Source organism: Haliaeetus leucocephalus, unplaced genomic scaffold, assembly GCF_000737465.1.
Source record: "Haliaeetus leucocephalus isolate CR32 unplaced genomic scaffold, Haliaeetus_leucocephalus-4.0 Scaffold140, whole genome shotgun sequence".
Lineage (NCBI taxonomy): Eukaryota > Metazoa > Chordata > Aves > Accipitriformes > Accipitridae > Haliaeetus > Haliaeetus leucocephalus.
This window is the reverse complement of record NW_010972576.1, coordinates 11734229-11756005: the sequence shown is the minus strand read 5'-3', so window position 1 is coordinate 11756005 and position 21777 is coordinate 11734229. Positions and strand designations below refer to the sequence as shown.

At 39.2% G+C, this 21777-nt stretch overlaps 1 protein-coding gene across 1 annotated transcript in view; it reads right to left on the bottom strand.

The window, feature by feature from the left end:
• Positions 1–3855: 3855 nt before the first annotated feature.
• RAP1GDS1 (RAP1, GTP-GDP dissociation stimulator 1) overlaps positions 3856–21777 on the bottom strand; it is a 133969-nt gene continuing 116047 nt past the window's right edge. The window contains exons 8-16 of the mRNA XM_010561037.1: positions 19646–19771; positions 16741–16884; positions 16343–16474; positions 15801–15935; positions 14081–14206; positions 12963–13102; positions 9698–9824; positions 8213–8341; positions 3856–4522 (exon numbers count right to left, since the gene is read on the bottom strand). Of these exons, the coding sequence (XP_010559339.1) occupies positions 4395–4522; positions 8213–8341; positions 9698–9824; positions 12963–13102; positions 14081–14206; positions 15801–15935; positions 16343–16474; positions 16741–16884; positions 19646–19771 (1187 nt within the window). The 3' untranslated portion in view covers positions 3856–4394. The remainder of the gene's footprint in view (positions 4523–8212; positions 8342–9697; positions 9825–12962; positions 13103–14080; positions 14207–15800; positions 15936–16342; positions 16475–16740; positions 16885–19645; positions 19772–21777) is intronic.

Below are 21777 nucleotides of genomic sequence, written 5' to 3'. Positions count from 1 at the left end.
GTGTATCATTCCTTTTTATACGAATGTATTCTCTTGTGTTCCTTTTTTTTAATCAGTTGTAAAATTGATTGTAAAAGCCAACTACACTTACCGATTGAAAGTATTGCTATAACAGAACTGCATGCCCAGTAGAGTTTGGCTTGAGCTTTAGTTTTCTGATTTCGGACTGGTTACCTTCAGTCTAGGAGAAAAGCATAGATCAGGTGCATAATGTATTACTTGTCATCTTTAGCATTAGACTGTGGTATTGTATCACATGCTGATCTCAATGGATGTAACTGGAGTCTACTTAGGAAGTTAATGCAACTTCCTGGTAATTCATTTTAAGCTATTGAAAGTGGTCTTGATCATGCTACTTGTGTTCTTGGGTTTTTGTTTTTTAATAGAGGCATTTTTTAGGAATGTTTTAATACACTTATGATGGACAATACAATAGTTTTAATAGTTGTGCAGTATTCTGTATTTACTTGAAGTAAATCATTTTATATGCAATTTGTTAGATAATTACAATTTTATAAATAAAATTGCGTGAAATATGATGTAGTGAATGTGTACTCTTGATGTAGCACTTAACGTTAATGGTACAAAGATACGTTAATGCAAAATTCCGCCAGGAGAAGACCCCCTACTTGCCTTCCCCCAAACTAACAGGGGAAATAAATCCCCAAGTCTCTCATTTACAGTGTAGAATATCGTGTTCCAATTAAGTCACAAAGCACATTATCACACCACCAGCGGCTGCCCTTAAATGAATAATAGGCTAATATGTGAAGAGCACATCCCTACATGACAAGATGCCATATCTACTGTCAGCTGTTGTCGAAGTCCCTGGCTAATGAACATGCTCTGCTTCTTTCTGACAGGTCATCAGTGTTCCTCAGACTGCTGTGGCTGCTGGTTAGTACAACTGTTGGAGTTCTCCCCATAATCATTTTAGTGACCCTGAATTGTTCAGAAGTTGCTGCTTTGCAGGGAGCAGCACAAAGGGGACTTGTCATGACTTAATTAAACTTTTTGTAAAGGGAAGTGGGAATTTCACTTTTTTAAGTGCAACATATCCTTAAACAGAAGTAGTGAGAGCTGGCTTATTTTATTGTGCAGGTAAAAATGAGTAATGATGTCTTGTGCTTGTTTAGACAGAGAGGAGGAAGCAGCCCAGTTTTTTAGTATTTCAAAAACTGTAGAGCAAGCTAATCCAATTCAATATCTGAAACCTACAGTTTTGTCCACAAAACACCACTGTGACTGATTTAGAAGCGTGCCTCTGTATCCAAATTGAAGCTCAATGCCTTTTGCATATTTCAGGCATATACATGTATCTGAACATACAGAAATGGCTTGGCAAAATACGAATGTGAATGTGGAGGCCTTGGAGGGAGGAAGAACGGAAGTCAACCAAAAAGAAGCAAAGTCAAGGGTATTGCCTAAATCTTTGTAGCATACAATAGATGTGACACACTTGGACAAGCCATTTTCACAATTGAGGGGGAGACTAGGGGTGGCTACTTGCATTCTGTCAAACTTATGGACTTGCATACTCTTTCTTGAAGTTGAGGCTAGTTATCGTTTCTAGAACTTTTGAAACAAATTACCTTTTCTGAGTCTCGTGATCTCATTTGACCAATGGGTCCTCTGGATCCAAGGCCTGTATTATTGGGGTTTGTGCCTTACCTGAGGTGAAACTTTTCCTTGTGTTTCCACACTGTGAAATGTAAAAATATATGTGTGCTTTTTATCTTCCTGACTGGTGTGATGCTAGGTCTTGCAGAAGTCATACAGATGCAGACAAATGTTAACACACCAGGGAGGTAGTGCCTGCCCTGTGTAGTGTGGCAGCAGTGATTGTTTTAGCTTGGTTTGCTGTGGCAGTAGACAAATGAAAAGGCCCGATGCCTGGCGTCATGGTCATAAAAATAGTCTGAGCCGCAGATGTCAAGCTTTACTTAGATGTAATCTACCTACTAAACATCTAATCAGAACTACTGTCAGCAATTTCAATTCAGTTGACTTCAGTCAAGTGAGTAGTGAAATGCATGTGATGGTAATGTCCTTAGATCCCGTTTCTCTTATTAAAAGAGACTCAGAGGATAAATGATTTACCAGCTACATAGAAATGACCTGCTGGCTGCAGCATGCCTCAGAACTGCACAGCATTTGTGTGGATAAACACAGTCTCTTCAATTACCTCCTTCTACTGCAACATACATCCATCTTTGCCCTTATGCAGACTCTCCTTCTGTGTATAGGCTTAGCACAGATCTTATCTGGAAATGTAAGCCACTTGATATTCCATCCAGGGAAACCATCTGAAAGTAGGATATCAGTGTTGGCTTTTGTTTGTGCTTGCTGTGACAGTGGTATCCCTAATAAAAATTTGGAGATAAGGATACAGCTAAAGCTTAACCTGAGGTCCAGTTAGACAGCCAGGTGCATGGGAATTTTGTCAGTGTTACAACTTGACGTGTGATCAGCTCGTGTGAACAGTTGCAGTTTATACTGATGTCAAAAGGAATAATCTCTTTCTAGAACCAGGTAAGTCATTGATAACTGGTCTTTCAAATGTATTTTGGGATCTATTTAAATCAATGGAAATTATTTCCGCGCCTGAGAAAACTCGGGCTCGTGTGGGTCCGCTATGAACTGTGATCGTAAACATGTTGGTTACGTTCAGCAGCGCAGAGGTTCTGTGTTATTTGGAGCCTGATGGCATGGGGTCCTGGTCTGTGTTCACAGCTCTACACACTGTCTGTGGCTTTATTGTACTATTCCTAGCAAATGTCTTTTCTTTTCTTTTTTTTTTTTCTTTTTTTAAATAAGAGGCTGTTGTACAGTTTAATATTAGAGGCTTTTTCTGTGTGTTTCTGGCACTGGATTAAATGGACATGAGATCTCTGCTGTGAGAGTACTCTGGTAGCATCTGCTGTGTTTTGGTACAGTCTCAGCTTAAACTGACTATTTGGGGCAAGTTTCTTCTCATACAGAGCTTGTATACATAATCCCTTCCCAGTATGACTGGCATCTTCCCATCACAGTGTCCGTGGGATACCCAGCGGTTTCATGGAGCTGGGAAGTGAATTTGGGAAGGTCAAAAGCAGTGATTTTGCAACCACGTGGCCTGGGATTGCATGGGTGCTTGGCCTCTGGGTTTGACACTTCTGCTGATAAAAAAATGGAGCCTGAAACTTCTGAGTCTGGCAATTCAGCACTGGGCATGCTGAGTTCACTTTAGAATGTTACAGATCTTGTGGTCTTTGTGCATTGTGGGCTTGATCAAGCTAGACAATGGTATTGCGCAGTCAAAAATAACATGTGCTGGCTTGCTGGAAACTGCTATCCCAACTGCTCCCTGTTTTGCCAAAGAGTTGTCTGCTGGTTTGCTCGCTGGCACGTTACAAACCTACAAAAGAGCAGCTGTGAGATAAGATGCTGGCAATTTCCCAAGTTCTTTACCTAGGAAAGGAGGAAAAGGAAGACTTGCATGCTGCATTTCTCACTTGATGGGGTTCTATTGAAAAGTTGCTGCAAGATATGCCTTTAAAGTCCGTCTACAAAAAAAACCCAACAAACAAAAGCCCAATCCCAAGCAAGCCTGAGAGCACTCATACCCACGTAGCTTTATGGGATACGGATTGTATAGTGTATTCCTGTTAAAACGCATGACCGTTAAACTACACAGTGCTTCTGTGTGAGCACACACAGTGAAAGTGGTTAGAATGGTTTTCTTTGTATTCGCTCAACTGAAAGGCAGTGATTGTGTCGGGGCCAGAGCCAGGAACAAAAAGGGCTCCTCACCAGTGCATGGTGGTGCAGTTGCAGCTTCTGCATGTGATCACAAAAAAAGGACAAACCACAGGATAAAGTGAGAGCACTGAAATTTTTATTTGTTACCTCTAGGTACCACAAGTTTGACATTAATAGGCAAGACCAGTGAATGAGCAGCAGTACATTGCATTCAAACCTGAATCTCCAAAGCACCAAAAATGGAGCTAGATTTACTTCTTAATCCTACAGTCAGCACACTAGTCTGGACTTGCTGCATTTTGTATTGTCCCTAATTTAGTAGTACATTGTTATGCAGTTAGGGGGTGTGAGGAAAGAGTCATTGTGTAGTACCACCTCTACGTCATCATAGGACTACAACATGCACATTCTACTATGTGGCCCAAGCAACAAGAATACAAGTAGAACAGTTACGGGTGGAGACAGGTTCATGTTAACACCACCTATGAATTTGTAGAAACCTTTTTGGACGGGTACCTACAGCAGTTCATCAATTTGTGTGGGAACATTACACACATGCACAAGTGATACAGTGGAAAACATAGCAGGAGCGGCAGCAGGACGGAGGACAAAGGTGAAATCTGTGATGGGATGCATTGGAAACAAAACCTTCCTCAGCTTTCTACAGCAAGTCTCTGCTCTGTTAGCGAGGCCTGCTGGGCAACAGTTTTGTTCTCATGGCTGCGGAGTTTTGATACGACTTCTAGAAACGCCATGCTCTGCACTTCCTTTTGAAGAGGTTCTGGAAAAAGAAATAGTAAAAGAAACGGTGCTTTGTATGAGACGGGCAAAAGAACAGAAAAGCCTGGCGCGTGTGAGAAACTTTTCTGCTGAACCGTGTACACGCATAAGCACACAAATGTGTGTGTATACATAATCTGTGTACTTTTTTGAATTGATTTTGAGGATGGAGAAAAAAATTTCCAGGGCCTGGGGCATGCACAGATTCCACGGATTTCAGGTAGAGATGAACCATGAACCTGCTGTATAGCAGTTAAGAAAATTCACCTGGATTACCTTCCAAAACAGATGCTTGGGAAATATTTTTAGTGAAAATATTTTTCTGCTTTATTTCTTAAACTAGCCTGACCAAGTGACCTTGCCTTGAAAGGTTTCCTACATCATTTGTATCAAATCAGCTCTGGTTGTTTGTGTGGGGGTGTGAAGTGGGCGAGATGGTTAATGGATGTGTCACCACTTGGTCACTGTTTGCTGTCCATTTACAGTTCGGCTCTGAAGTAAATACAACACATGGTGCACTGCCCAATGCTTGTGTGTATGTATACAGCACTTATGTTTTACTTGAAACTGGGAGAAGTTGTTTTATGATTCTGATCCTGGATTGCACTGTACTTTGTATTAATAAGGAGAGGTTAGGAACAACCCATAAAATACAGCAATTTAAAAAAAAAAAATTAATGAGTTTTCTCAAAGCCCAGTACTCTAGACATCTCACAGTTGAGATCCAAAGCAGTTGGTTTTGTTTCATGCCCTGTTCAGGCCACTCTAGTGAACTCTGACTCAGCAACAAATACCTACGTATATTTTTGCTTCCCAGGTACTGCTGGGGGGCCTAATCCCCAAGCTTCCCAGGAGAAATCCCAACCATCTGTTCCAGATAGCTATGCTGTATGCTGTGCACATTTACTACTTCTTTTAATAGCAAACTTTGACATTTGTTTCCCTTCCTACCTACTTTCTTGTTCACATGTTTTCAGTTTTCTTGCAGTTTAACCCCTACCGTGTAAGAGCTCAAACTCTCACGCTGCTGTGCACATGGGAGCCTGAACATACAGAGCTATGTCAGTGAAGCTGTTGGGGTAGTTATGCTGTGTAAGCACTTTCTGCTCTCTTTCTCCTTCTGAGATACCATCATGTTTAAGCAGGTGTTACTGAACTGAATTTCAGGAATTTACTGGGCTTTACAGTGGCTGAATAGTTCTGTTTAACATCCAGGTTCCTGTGAGCCTGGAGACCCTCGCACACGGAAGTGACTGTGCTAGCTATGAATGCTCTGCTTTTGCTGATTCTTTATGTTACATGTTTCCATTTTCCATTGTCCTCATTTTTCCCTCTTTCCATCCATTCACTCAGTTGCAAGGGCAACTTCCAGATGGCAAAAATCACATATAAATATATATCAATTTACTGCTTAACACCCAGCTGCTGGTGATATCAAGTTAAATGGGATGCCAGATACCCTGTAACAAAGGACAGTAACAGAAGCAGTCACTGGAGAATTAATCTTACCAATAATTAAACCAGTGCAACCACTTCTAGTCTTTATGGAACTATACTGCGGTCAGTTGCTTTAAAATGGCTACATGGGTCTGTTTACAGTAGAATACAGAAACATGTAAATATACATGCTCACTGTGTGGAGACTGGTGAAAATGAGTCAGAGGCAACAAAGCTGGGAGAGAGATGTATTTTAGTATTTTCACATGTAAAGAGCAGATTTGGCTTTTTGATCCCCCCCTTGGTTACAATAGTTTAAAAATGTTAATACCAGGGTTGCTCAGTTGTTACTTTGGTGTACTCACTACTTTTACCCAGGTCTTGTTAATCGGGAAGCAGGGCTGAACACTGGGTCAGCCAAATGCTGGGCCTTAACTTTACTGCTGCGTATTGCAGTAATGTGCTGTCTGTTCCCTGGGAGCAGGCTAAGATGCCTCATGCCTCGGCAAAGTTTATAGTGTGGTGGCAGACTGAACTCTGCCAGTTGGATAACCCTAAAAAAACCAAACCACCCTAAGACTGCTCCTTACTCTGGTGGAATTGAGAGGTTTTTGGCTTTAAATAACTCTGTCAGTCTTGCAGGTGACAAGACTCAGGGAAGGGAAAATGCAAGTGTCAGGCAGAATTTCTGAGGATGATTATTTTAGTTGGAAGCAGTGGGAATACTCACAAGAACATCACAGTGAGGCTGAGGGGGAACCTCTGCAGAAAGGCTTCCGCTCTAAAATGGATGGATAATCCCAAGCACCAAATGGCTCAGGAAAGTTGTGAGTAACAACTAAATTACATGTCTTCACATTAAAGTGAATGCTTACTGGGAGCTGAGGTTTGTTAGCAAATTTTGAGCACAATCTTTGTAAATTGAGATATATATACTGCTCTAAAAATAAATATTTGTTCCCTTAAGATGGCAGTAATACAGCATTCCCTCGCATAGATGTAGAGGTCACCAGAGTTATGCTTACAATAGGCATGGTGAACTGTGTTTAAGAAAAAAAAAAAGCAGCTTTGTTTACAGAGACAGCACACACTTAGCTATGATAACTTTTAATCAATTCAGTTGAACTGCTGTAAACTCATCTCTGGAGAACCTTCAGATGTTTCACACTTGGCAAGTTGTGTGCAGACAGTCTCTGAGTTTCCACCTTTCTGTACTTAATCCAGTCCTTTGTCATCTTGTTTTGTCTGTAAATTTCTGAAACCTTTATGGAATGAAATTTGTTCTCCTTCCACAGAGTAAATAGTTCTTGAAGAACTGAATGAAAGAAACATAGCCACTTCTTGAAACCTCAGCTGGAAATCAAATTTCCCCGTGATACCTCGCTTTTTTTTGTTTTGGTTTGGGTTTTTTTTGTTTGTTTGTTTGCAACTTCCCACCTGTGTGTGGGCAATATCAAACCATAGCCTGCTACACCATCCTCTAAACAGTCTGACCTTTAGCAGAGGGTTAGCTCAGAAAGATTAGAGTTTACAGTGTCCAGTAATGACATGTGTTAGAGCATGTCCTGGTCGTCTATCAAAGCAACCGTGAAAAGTTGTGCCTGGTGGGCCAAGCATGTGAGGGCTGCTGAGGCAAGGACTTTTCCTAGGGAGGCAAGCGTGAGGATCCTTCCTAAAGCAGGGTTATAGCCTACGTGCTGTACTAAGTAATCATTTGTGTGCATGTGTGCCCTTGCAAATATTACCTGTATCTTTATTTCCTACCATTCTTGTAGGAATTTAAAACTAAAGTGAGGAGGCTCCTTGCAAAATTCCACTGAATTTTACTTGACTAAATTGACCAATTAAAAAAAGCCATCACACATCAGTTATGGGGAACTTGCAGCTAAAGGTGAAAATAAAGTCTTTGTTATCTGCATATTTGCAAAGAGTGGCTGATACTGTGCAGTTTTAAATGCCTTTCATTTCTCTCCTGTCAGTTGAAGTTGGAGCTAGCTGCATCCTGCAGAAGCCAGAGTCCAATTTCTGCAGTTAATGTCCAAAACTGAGTTAACAGCCTCTTTCTTGACACTATAAATAAACACTATAACTAAAGTGTCATAGTAAATTGAACCCTTCTGTGTACATTCATTCAGAACAGACAACCAGTCTCAGAGTGTGTTTGCACATGCTCTTATGTTCAGGCTAAAAGAGAGAACTAACTTTAAATACATAAATCTCTTAGGAAAGTAAGAGTGTTCTCCTGAATACTCACCAGATCCTATAAGGGCACAGATCAGCACCATGGAGTTGTATTTTATTTCTGGAGCACTCCTGTCATCTGAGAGCAGTCTATGTAGAATCTGAACAAGCTGAGCATTTTCAAGATCCTTTTCAGCAGTGACTGAAATACAAGTGAAAATTTGTAAATCTGGAAGTGGTGCTTGATTTGATGCTTCTGTGCATTAGCCATTTATTGAAACATGGATCTCTCACTGTAGTGAAAGTGGTGCTGTGGTACATAACTCTTTGGCATAAAACTGAAGCACATATTACATGGTATGATGATAGGAATCACAGCTCTTGCTATAAAAATGTAAAACAGCGTAACTACTTGAAAGGACAATCACAGAGTTTAATGATAAAATCCAATCTTAAATGTGCAGTGAGCTCATGGAAAAGCCACCAGGCTTTCTAGATATTTAGGCCAACACCTGCAATATTTCAGCTTTCAAGACTCCCATTGCCTGCATTTGCTTTTGGCAATCATTTACTCAAATTTTGGAAAAGATTTACTCAAAGGCAGACAGTGTAATTCTTGATTCCATGGTAGAGGGAGCTCAGGGTCCACGATAAAGGCTCTGCATAACTTTTCAAGAGCAGTGGGAGTTACTTCCTCTGTAGTTTTCTAAGAAACATATACTGAATTCAGGCTTAAATGTCTGAAGACAAGACAAAGAAAGGTTAGATGATTCATGTCAATAGGAACACTTTTAATTAAAACAATTCCCTGTTGGCATTGGCAGTGATTTGGAAGTTGAACATAGCATTCCTGTAGTACTCAATGGCAAGAGATGAAATCAAGAGCAACAATATGTAATGTTGCTTATTTAGTTCCTTATCTTAGTTAATAAGCAAGCAAACAGGATAAACAAAACTTCTGTTGGGCATTTACCTTTTTGTTTGGTAAGCTGAGGTACTACAAAGGCAGGTCAAGACATGTAATCATCTCTGTCTTTGTATGGCAACTCTTGCACCTATTTCTGTGGAACTTAATAATAATACTAAAGACATTTTGGTGGCGTTATCCACCTCTATGTGTTTTCTCTAGCTCTCACTAATTACGTAAGTGAAAGCTTTACTTTGATAAGCCCTCTCAAAAGGGGATTAACCATTCCAGTGTAGGAATGTACTTGGGTCATATAGTCTCCGCTCTAAAGTATAATTTTCTTAACTGTTAGCCTTCTGGGTTTTACACAAAATCTGAAAGTTATGTTGAAGGGCCTTTCCTAGATCACGTGATGACCTACCAGAATGATGGAGCAGACACTGCATTACCAGGAAACTCCAGTTTTCTGCGTAATCTTACTGCCTGCCTATGTCTGCATGAACTGTCATGTATTTCCATGCTACTGAAAGGCAGGTGGAAGGAGGAAGCAGCTCTACATTGCAAAAGAAACTCGCACAACTCTCCCTCTATGACTTCCCTTGGGTACAGACTGGAAAGAAAACAGGTAGAGTTAGCTGTTGGGATACTCACCTAACTCTAAAGCCGCTATTAATGCCAGTGCAACAAGAGCTTCATTTTGCATTATTACGTGTTCACTGGTTGCCATGGTTACTAAATGCTTGATGCCACCACTCTGTACAATGGTCCTAATTACATCCTAAAATAAATAACATAGAAATGAAAAAATTCTGCATTGCATACAAACCGTATTAAATAACGAAATTGTCATGGATGCTATGTTATATTTGGGTAAGGATACCTGTTGGCTTTATGCACATATAATCACTTTATACACAAATGTACATGCATGTGGGCCTATAAACCATCTGCTATTCCTCTGCAATTATAAGATACAACCTGTTAAACCAAGGCAGTAAAGCACATGACTAACTTAAGACACAGGTAACTAACTCTTTTCCAGGTTATACTCTGTAAGCCAAGTTCTCATGGCATGCCATCAATCGCCTAACAATGAGTTCACTCTTTGCTATGTTTGAACTCAGCTGGTGTTCAAAGATGATTAGTTTTCCCTTTATGTTGTGCTGTGTAGAGCAGCTTATCAAAAGCACCCAACAAACCATATATTTGGGATAAGGAGACACAAGAACATAGTTTTAATAAAGTTATCAAATCCTTCATCTCTCTCCATGAATTTTCAGAGCTTCTTCAAAATGTTCAGAGAGATCACAAATATTACACCTTACTACATAATAGAAATGGTGACTTGAAAAAAGATTTTTAGAAATGGGCAGGAAAATGAGCAGCATTCTCTTGATGTATTGTGGAATTGTCCTTCAAATACAAAGCAGGTTAGGAAAGGATAGTTATGGGATACCAGTGTGTTGGTTTCTGTTCTAAAGCCAGCAATTAAAATGAACTGTTGCCCAGTATCTAGGAGATGAAAATGTGACTGGGTTAAATGGCTTTAAAGCAGTTTAAAAATAAGCAGCTGGGATTCTGTTTTCAAGTCCAAAATTTGATCCAACTTACATATATGACAAAGGATGAATAAAGATTCCTGGTGTCTGCAGGTCTTTGATTACTTGTTATTTATCATTAAAAAAAGTGAGTCTGCACCTAATGTTTTCACTATTATATGTCCCAAAAATACTTGCAAAATCTTTGCCTAAAAATCAGGTAACTTGGCATGCCAAAGGAAAACTGTTCACGGAAATGTGGTTTGGTTTTTATTATTTTTTTATTTGTTCTGTGGGTGCACAAAGTTTTGAAATAGTAGTTATTTCTTGAAATAAGAATCTGATTCAAATTTTTAATCAATGTGTTTAATTTCCATTTAAGGCACATATCCCTTTAACTCCAGCCACAAGCCAAAACTCCTTAACTGATACATGTGTTTAGAATGATTTATGTTCCCAGTGCTTGCACAGGCTATGCAGCGACATTCTTTACGCAAGGAAACAGACACAATATGATCATAATCCTTGAAAAACTGAAATATTTTTAGAAAATCATACTGAAGATGCTAGTGGCACAACTCAGAGCCTAATGACTCAAGAATTTCACATTTAAAACCTATTTTTTCCTGAATGACATAATGTACGCAAGCATGTAAGTATTTTTATATTTTTCCTTACTTGTAATGATGTGTTTTATTATTTGTGATTTTCTGGTGGAACTCCAAAGTAGTTTTGAGACTTCATGGAATAATCTGGGAACTGCTAATTTCTCTTTCAATTAGTGTGGAATTTTGGCTATATAACCCTTGGGAATCGATCAGCATCTTTGACATCAAAGTTTTTTATTTTGTAGGTGAACATCACCCTCTAATAGGCAGTACCAAATAGATAGAAGAGATGACAGCAGTCAGGTTTGGTGCTAGTGTGGCTTAACTCACAAGTACCTACTCCATATTTTAGAACGAGGCATAAGTTTTCTAAACTACTGTCGCCTTTGTAAATATTACTCCAAATCCTTTAAAATTAAAAACCAAATTCAGATCTGATGTGCTGTAAAGAACCATACAGTTGTACTCATATTCAAACCTAGAGGGCAGTACAAGCATTAAAAAACCCACCCTCTCAGCTCTGTTTTCCTCTTCCAGTCAAGTTTCCTCTATGAGTACATAAACCACACAAAAGTTCATCTGTGATAATTGTTAACTTCTGTATTAATGTCTATTTGATGCCATCAATAGTGTCTCTGTATTTAGAATGGAATTGTTTTCCTGTAGAGAGTATTGATAAAAACTTGCATCTGTGGCAGCGTATGCCATCTACGCATGCACCTTGGGGACTGGGGGGGGTGGTGATGTAGAAAAAATGAGAACTCAGAAAAAATGAAACCTGATCAGTTTTAGAGGCAGAACATAAAATGGAGAATAGGTATTGGAGACAGTAATATTAGACATGAGCAAAGATTTAAATCTCTAAGGCTTGTTGATTTGGTTTTGGAGAGGGTCAGTATAGATCAGGTCAACAACACGTTTTTCACTTTGCAAATGCCATGCATGAACGAAGAGGTCACTGTTAAAGTCTGAGTTCTCTGAATCACACTTGCTATTTAAGCTCAGTCATGCAGCCTGCGTTTCTATCAGTGAACACACTAAATGAAGTCTGAGCCCGAAATAGCTTGTTTCCAGAGGAGATGCTTTTGTCCTTTCTAAGGCTATGTTTTGCCTAATACTTTCCTGAGCAAGTACAGTGGACTTGGACTGCTTATGTAAAGGTATTTGTTGATGCAAAGGTGATGTGAGGGACAGAACTCATCTGTCCCATAGTTTCTCTTAATGTCATGCCTTTTGCCATGTACGTGCAAGCTTTTGTTAGAATTTGGAATAAATGATCATTTCTAATGATTCGTTAGAATCTTAAAACTCTTAAGTATACTATATGAAGAGTAGGGGAACAGACTATTTCTGGATCTCAGTTTTATATAAATGTATAGCAAGATCATAACAACTGAGTGCAATGAGCCTTCATATATAGCATCATTAAGATGTAGAAAATATGGCATGCTGAAATTCTACAGGACACAATATAAATAAAAATAAGTCAAGACTTAGCCACGTGAATCCTAACAGTGTTCCTTCAACTGGCCAGCCACTGAAATTGTTTTCCTTTGTTTAATTTTTTTTAAAAACTATGCAGTTCCAGGAAGCATTTAAAGCTGTTGCTTGTGTCTGACTGGCAGGTCCCAGAGGCCAGGGAAATGTAACACATGAATTAACCAGCCTGGCTCTCTAGAAGGATTACGTACTGGAAGGCTTGGCTACCAATATCAAGTGCAGACATAGCTCTTAGTTCTTATAAGCTGACCTTTTTCACCACTAACTTACTTTTGATTTGCTGTGTCGTATAAGTGCAGAAAGTAGTCTGTTGGACTCTCCCATCACACCTGCGTGATCCTTGGCTTCACACCACTCCACCAATCGTTCCACCAGTTTTACATTTTTGCCCAGCTGTTCAGCTGCTTCTGCTACGTGATGCCGGAGCCAACAACACAACAAAAAAGTTGTCACTTTTTAAAGTAAGTGCTAGAAAAATAAGCTGAAAGTTACTAACTAGAAGGAGTTTGTTAGGCAGAACTTCACTAGCTTGCACTAATGGTGGGAGAAGTCTAGATTGCATGGAAGCAAGTAAAGCCAGTCAAAATGGAAGCAAAATACAGAAAAACACACATAATCCAGTCTTTGAAAACAACTTATCAGCCCAGTTAATGAGGCTTGTGCATTGTTTAAGAGTAAGGAAAATACAGGTGATGTCACACCCCAGGTGAGTAGCTCAAAAATTTAAAACCAGGAGGGAGTGCTGCCAGAAGGCAGCACTGTGTCGGTTAGATTAGGCTTTATAAGTCACATAAGTTTCTTCAATGAATTCCCATTTCACATCTAATAGCTTTGCTAGAACTAGAATGGATCTTTTGAAAAGATGTGCAGGACTGTGTCAAAAATAAATACTTGGCTAATTTAGCTCATTAACTACTATTGGTTTTTAGCAGACTTCTGATCTTATAAATTGTCATCCTGGAACAAGCTGTTAAAATAAAAGGTGCTTGTTCATTTTGAAATTGTAGTTTATCAATTAACAAATGCATTAGTCTGTTCCAAGGAGCTAGGTAGAGCCAGGAAATGCAGTAAGTGAACAGCAAAACAGGAGTGGTAGCTTAAAACATGCCTCAATACACACTCGTAATGTGACAGTGTAGGAGAGTTCTGAAGTATGAAAGTAAATAAGCATTTGACACCTATTCTGAGGGTCCCGGGTAGTCAATTTTGGAGTTCTGAAAAAAAATCAACCCACATTCCTCTCCCTTTGCATATATATTAGATTTATTAAAAGACTTCAGGAATAAAATTTTAAAACCCCCTTTGCTTCTCTCTTCTAAGAAGCTTGGCAGCATATCACAGACTGAACCAAAGAGAATCACTTAACATAGAGAACAGTTTATTTTTACCTTGTGCATCTATTAACATTCTTAATGTTCCCAGCAGCTTGAATTGAACAGGGGGCATCTCCGATCTGAGAAATTTCAATACAGCTTCTGCAACACCAGCTGATAGCATCTTAGCCTTATTTACAACTGCATGAATAAAGAACAGGGATGATCTCAAGAACATTTCTAGAAGATGCAGTTTATTTCCAAGATGGTCTTGAAGCAAACTTTCAGACACAATTTGAAAAATAGCTTGTGAACACAGACTTCAGGAACATGAGTGTGCACTGAGAATACTGTGTTGTGGAAAAATGTCATGGTTGCTAAGACACAGGTGTGCAATTAAGTGCTTTTTCCTAGCATGCACATCTAATTTTCAGTGTTCAGCCTGAACATAAACTGAAGGCTAGACTTCTCTCCCTTGGTGTAGGAAAGGTGTCTTCCACAAAATGCATCAAGTAGAAGCCCAGACTAGTACTTGCACCCCCAAATATGAGGAAAGTTCTCTGATTCCCAAAACCACTCTTCTATTTCACGTAGGCAAAGGAACTAAAGCATCCAATTAGCAGAATAACCTCCTACCCAGTTCCAATACTTATATAAACAACACTGTGGCCTGATGTGTCTGGAGCCTGTAGTCCTTGTATTGGCCCCCCCAAACTCTCTTTCATCCCCTTCACTAGTCTACGTTCTCCACTTTCATGGAACGCTCTGAAATATATGTAAGGTGCAAACTTGGTTCAATATTGTACTTAGAAAAAAGTGCTTATTTCATATTCAAAGTAGTGTTTAACAAGCAGTTCATCACTGAGGCCAGTTATTACTTGCTAATTTTTCTATAAAAATATACATGAAATCTTATGTAGGTCTCTGGCAAGACATCCTTGAGTGTAGGCTGCAGGGCAGCTTGCTGACTGGTGGTCATTAATAGAATTAATCACCTGAGAAAGGTAAGCAAATGGCATACCACTAAAGCTGCATGGGTTTAGTTACGTATGCATGATTGTTCTTAGAAAGTTACTGTTTGTCAAAACTGAAAATAGTAAAATAATGTTAAATGGATGAAAGACTTATTTTTGGCTTGGTACGAGAAAGCATACACAAGTATTAGAGACTTGCTTTGTTTTTATGTGTCTGTGCTCTGCCTTTTATGCTTGGGTAATCAAAACTCATACAAATTAAGTTATTATAGATGACAAAATTAGCATTCAGTTCATTGCCTATGAACAGTAACTAATTGCAGTAGGCTGGCTATTCTAACAGTCTACCTCCAGCTCTAATTTGGGAATTGTTAAAGCCTCAGGAAGTTACAGTAAGATGCAGTGTTTCAACAAAGTGGGCACTGCTCTCTGATGGGGACCCTCAGCTGAGAGAGAGAATTCCCACATGAAACAAAACAAACAAACAAAAAAGCAATACTCTGCACAGAAAGGATTGAGAAATCATATCCAAGGCCTCCTCAGCTCCCTGCCTGTTACAAAGCTGCCCTTTCCTTGGTGGGGGATAATACTGTAGGCTCAAAGCGGCAAAGGATGGTGAATAGGCCTGTGACGTATTTCAAACTGCTTGTCACCACTGCTGCGCAAAAGACATAAAGGCGGTGATCGGCCTGAATGAAAAGCAGCAGTCTGACCTGCCTCTAGGACCATCAGTTGGTTCTCCCACCCTCATCCCCTGGCGGGGTGCAGTGGGAGAACAGAATTTCACCTTTGGTTAATCAGCAATGCAAAGCGAGGCTTACCAGGAATTGCCAGGTTTCTGAGAGCACTCAGTGCAGCGTGCTGCACAGTTACGTTTCCATCCTCCACATGTCTGTCTAGCAGATCCATCAGCTTTTGAACTATGCCATTATCCACCATATGGATGCAGTTTCCATCTGCGTGAGATGAGACAAGTCACTTATGAATGGAAGATTATTACTAAGATTTTTACAGGAGCTTTTTAAGAATATAAGGGTTATTTCCCTGTCCTTTCTAGATTTCATTGTTGAGAATTTGACCACCATCATCAATGGGAGTTGCAGTGCTCATGACAAATTTAGAAGAGTGATATAAGAAACACTGAAGAAGGCAGAACTCCCCTATACGTCTCTACAAACGTGAAACAGTATTTTTAAAGTAGGCTTAACACTCTTCAGGATTGTAAAGTATAAAACTGCTGATGTTGCTGTATAGCTCAACATGAGCTTTACCACGACACGCAGTTTTTGTTTGCAGCTGTACAGACAAAGCATAATAGAAGGGCACAGATAAATTTACATAAGCTATTATGGCATAGTCTTACCATTTCTGGCAAAATTTGCAATAGCCAGTGCTCCTGCAAGCTGTAGCTGATGGCTATTGGAAGGAATCCATGAAAGTACTCTTTGGAACACACTGCCTTTTCCTCCTTCAAATAACTTTTGCATGGATTCATCTGGGGTAAAAAGCATAGACAGTCAGCAAGCCAAAGAAGCGTTTGTTAGGGAAAATTCTTCTCTTTGTAGTTGTGAAGCTCTGCTGGCTTCACTACAATTAGTCTAGTCCTGCAATGGGATGAGAGACAAAATCTGACCCATTAAATGTTAACTGGCAGGTAGCAGGTTCTCTAGGTTATTTAGAAAATTAGTAAAATTCAGCAGCCAAATGGCATTACAGGTATCTGCTGTTGCTTTGCAGAAGATGATGACACATCGTACTTACCTCCAAGCAATAATAAAACCATAAGATCAGAAGCTGTTTTAAGCTCTGCAATATCATCCTCTTTGTCACTGTCCACAGTCTTCTGGACGATCTCAAGTAAGCACTCCACCAAGCCTGCTTCAACCAGCTGCAGTTTAATGACATCTGAAGAATAGCATGGATAATAGGAGTCAGAATCATGACTTTAAATACATCCATTGTACATACACGCAGGACAGACTGTGAAAAGAAGTAGTAATGTCAACGGTCTCACTGACAGCTTGTGTAGATAAAACTGCAACTTCTTTATTTTAAATTCTCAGGGCCAACTTCTGTTATTATTCATCTACCAAGCGCTCCCCCAGCTCTGGACTGCCTTTAGAACACAACTATACACTGAAACTGTATGGAGCTGCTCTTCACTTCTCAAAAATGCAGATATTTCTCTACAGCAAACTTCTGGCATCTCAGTCGTCATGCAGCAGACTCATAAGGACTGTGCCATGTTTGGGCTTTCCAAAGACTATGGACTGTACTGCAGAACAAACTTAGGGTTTCTTATTCTATTTCACGTACAGAAGAGCTACTGACTTCACTGAGGCACGCAAGTGTAAAATACAGAACTTTTTGATGAAATCTCAGAGCAAGTAATCACCTATTTCTTTTAGCTGAGCCAAGATTTCTGCCATTCGTTGAAAAGGGCTGCAGGAAGAGTACAGTGAGGCCAAATCCAAAAGGCTGGGTTGGGAGAGAAACTTGTGATTGAAGAAAAACTAGAAACTGATGGGGCAAACTCAGTTGTTATTGGAAACAAGGCCCAACAGAGAAGGCGATAAACATGTTTTTCAGGTGGTGATGTAGGACTTGGGAGCACTATTTTTTCTGTTATTTCTGCAACACAATCTTTATCAGATTTTTCCTTGGGAACTTGGAGCTGGGAATCTCCTTTACATCCCTAAACTCCCTTTCTGTTAAGTGGAAATTGCAGGTCATCTGATGCTGTGTTATGTCTTTTTATGTGATAGTGATTCTGGTAGTTTTTGCATGCTGATTTTAGAAAGCACAGTCACAAATCTGCAGAAATTTGCAAATAAATAGATTTCTCTTAGCTTTCTGCATGAAATGGTGTTTTAACAAGGAGTTTAACCCAAGTTAAAACATTTTTAAAGGCCAAAGCTTTGGAAATATTTTTTTTTCCATATAGTTTACAAGTGACAGTTGGGTGAGGAAAAGCGTTCTCCCTCTGGTGAAGGATGTGTCTGACTCTCAATTTCCTGTTGTCGCTAGGCTTTCTGCCTGAGTGAAATTCATTGTTCCTCTCAGAGTGGCCGACCTTCTCAGGCACTTTGTTAGGGAATGCAAAATACCCAGTTGGGATTTTTTTAAACAGGCACTTTTGCACTGAGGTACTTGAAAAAACAGAGTTCCCTTAGTTACAGAATACCAGGTTGCAGATGTTCTGTGATTTGAAATATAAATTGCTACACCAGTATGCTTAAACAACAACAAAACAAAACAAAAAAAACTCCAACCACCAAAATCCAGACTCTGCAAATACTTAATTTAGATTTTTTTGCCTTCAGACCTATTGCTAATTATCTAGAATCAAAAGTACCTAAACAATACCAGCACAGTGAACTCATTTAAGTATGCCTTGAATTCACAGTGGAAGAGTTCAGCTGACTACCTCATAACATGCAAGTGCCTGAGTTATGTTCAGCAGCAGTAAACTTATCAAATTTTATTGCGACTATAAAACACAGTGTATGAAAAATTAAGCATTTGAACTGAAATATGTCAAACTCGCAAAAGGTTTGACCCAGTTCAGTGAGTCTCCAAGGATGGAACTATCTTAGAGCAACTTGCTAGCTACTATATAATAAATGAATACATTTTGGCAAAATGTGAATTTTTAAAACTGAAAAAAGGAATCCTGTTTTCACATACCACTTAAAATAAAAGACAAAGTAACTTTTTTAATTGAAGTAAAAATTTATCTTGATTTATACTATGTAAAACAGACACAGACAGAGTGTGTGTGTACAACAGAGTAGGATGAAACCTAAATCTTTAGAGTTTACAATTCTATCTAGTAATTTATTCCATTCAAACAAGCTTTAATGCTGAGGTGATTAAAACAAGGCTATAGAGTCATCAAATACTGCGATATCTCCCATACTCAGAACTGCTTCCCGCTTCAGTCCAGCTCCACCTGTGAACTCATTTCTTCATTTCCTTTAAGGGCAGATGGTAGATAAAACGAACCACTCAGAATTCCTTTGGGAGGAACATCCCGGAGGGGTGATCGGGCACACATCACTTCCAACACTTCAAGCTCTGGCTTAGCAGTGAATGAAACTCAAGTCTCCTGGGGCTACCTGGGGCTACCACAATACATGCCAGCAAACACCCAAATTAAATGTGTGGGATCTCTCAACGAATAGCAGGGGGAGAGTGTCCAGCTCTTAGCTCTGCAATTAACATGCCCATTGCAAAAATAAGGTCCGTAGGAAATGGAGCTGCCAGCGGTTCTGCAATCCCAGGAAATGACGTAATGACTGATGTTCTGGTGCTGTAACGGACTATGAATGCTTGAGCCAGTGTTTTGCAGACAAATGTTGTCAAGCCCTCTAAAAAGGGGCTTTTGATATTCCCACTGCAGGTACAGTGAAATAAAATATAGTTATATACAGAATGAATCGGAGGTGGAATTAGCATCAACAGTTTGTTGGCTCCTGTCATACGCTCAGACAATTAAGACCTATTCATTTTATACGAAACTATCATCACAAGGATCAGCCATGGTGGCTTCTGAATGAGGCAGCCAGTTACTCTGTATTTAGTCCCTGGAAAAGACACCAATATACCAAAATACATATAAGGGAATGAATAAAAAATAGTGTAAGAAAAAAAAGCGAATTCTCACCATTTTCGGCCAGGGGAGCCAAAACTTCAAAAATCATCTCTTTTTTATCATGCTCTATTTGCTTCTTGAACAGTTTCACAAGCTCTTCAGCAATGTTTGTGTAGGCAAACTGCTCTTTACTTGACTCTGTGAAGCAAAAGGAAAAATTCAATATCAAGTAAACAAACCACATCAAAAGGTAGGACTATTTTTTTCTCTTTATTACCAGGTTTACTCAGTAAGATGACTAACGGTGCTCTTCACAGACAAGAACAATAGACTTGTGCTTGTCACTAAATGAAAAGAAAAATGTCTAACACTTTAAGATAAATGTACTGACCTGAATTTATTATGATTAAGGCTGTTAAAAATATGTAAATATCTGATCAAGGCTGTTGGGGCTGTTTCTGCCCAACAGAATGTAAAGGTAGCTATAGAAACAGTAACATTACAAAAGTATATATTAAGTCTTTGATTCCCCTCAGCTTAACAAGAAGATTAGCAGATAATTTACTGCATTTTCTATAGGAGAGATGAAGAGTTGTACAGGATGCTTTAATATTTACACAGTCTCATGATGATGGTGACATTTCCTTTGAAATCTGTGTGTGGCTGTTGCAGGGCCATTTCATACTGCACAGATAGCATAAAGCAGCTTTACAGATGGGCTAGCTTGCTACCAGAAGGTTAGCCAGCAGATAACGGTTCTTCAAATGTAGATTCAACAAAAGCATCTCTTATTCTGTTGCCTGTATCTTATTCCTCCTCACTGGCAGTATTACAGGGGATGCAGGTGGTAGGGCTGGTGTTCTGCATTCTCCAGTTGCCACCTCCTGAGGGCCATCTGTAGTTAGAAAACCTTCCAGCACCTTGGCTGCTGCTCTAAGGGATGATTAGGGTTTATTTTAATGTAGAATTGACCCCAAGGACTGGGGAAAAGCATGAAGTGCAGACCTAGCCCTTTTATGCACATCTCATTATTGTTTTCTCTCAATATGCATGACTGCATAGCATATTCTAAGTAGATTTTTGATCTTTCCAGTATTTTTAAAAGCAGAACCATCACTCTCTTTATTGGGTTTTTGCCCTGCTTTGACACAGAGTAAGAGTTTTGTATAATACTTCTCAAGGGATCCATGCAATGCAGTTGTCCCTTAAGTGATGAAAAATGACAACCTCACAATAAAATTCCCTGAAGTTACAAGGCAAAAATAAAATATTACAGTCACGATGTGATTGACTAAGCTATTGTTTAAGGGAGATTAAAGTATTACAAGCTAAATTAATTTTGTGCCAATCTTAAAGAACGAGCATGTTTTCAGCTATGGGAACAGGAAGGGAAGCAGCTGCTGTTCAGCTTCTTTCCCATGGTTCTTATTACTCAGCTGGACAGAGCTGGATCTTTCCAAAGAGGGAAAGGAAATGTAGTTCTCAGTGAAGATACCATTTATTATATTTAATATCCTTATGGTTTTAGTTGCATTTTAGCACTATAATTTCCAGTATATGACTCATTATATTTTCTGCACACAATACACAGTGCCCATCTTGAAGATCTCTGATCTATTTGTTTCTTTAGTGCTATTTTGATCCTCTTTCTGTTGTTGATTTGTGAAGTAGACCTGTATGCTATAAGCAAAGGTATTTTGCATGTGATCAGACTACACGAGATAACGTGATATTCTCTCTGGCCTTGAAATCTATGAACTTATGATAGTTGCGAATAAATTCAGGCCACCAAATAGTACAAACTCACAGATACATTTTTCATAGTTTGAACTGCTGAATCTTCTTAGAAATACAGGATGGTATCATAACTGCTATATTACTGTACTCCAGTGCAAAAAACCTCATAAAAGGAAAATTTCACAGAATAGGTTAGCAAAAGAAGAACAGCAATGTAAAACACAAGCGATAATAAAACATGGGCCCTAACAACCTGTTGGTTTACACTTGGTGGAATTCCAGTGAAAACTAGCCCACTTACTTGCAAAGACATTAGATCAAAGCGGGACCACAATCTTCAAATTAAATGAAGTTGTAACTAAACTTGCTAAAAATAACATTTACAGTTTAGTAGTATTTATGATTTGTGCATACAAGTAGTTAGACTAGAACATGTTGAAACTCTACACCTGAAAGAATATTGTATA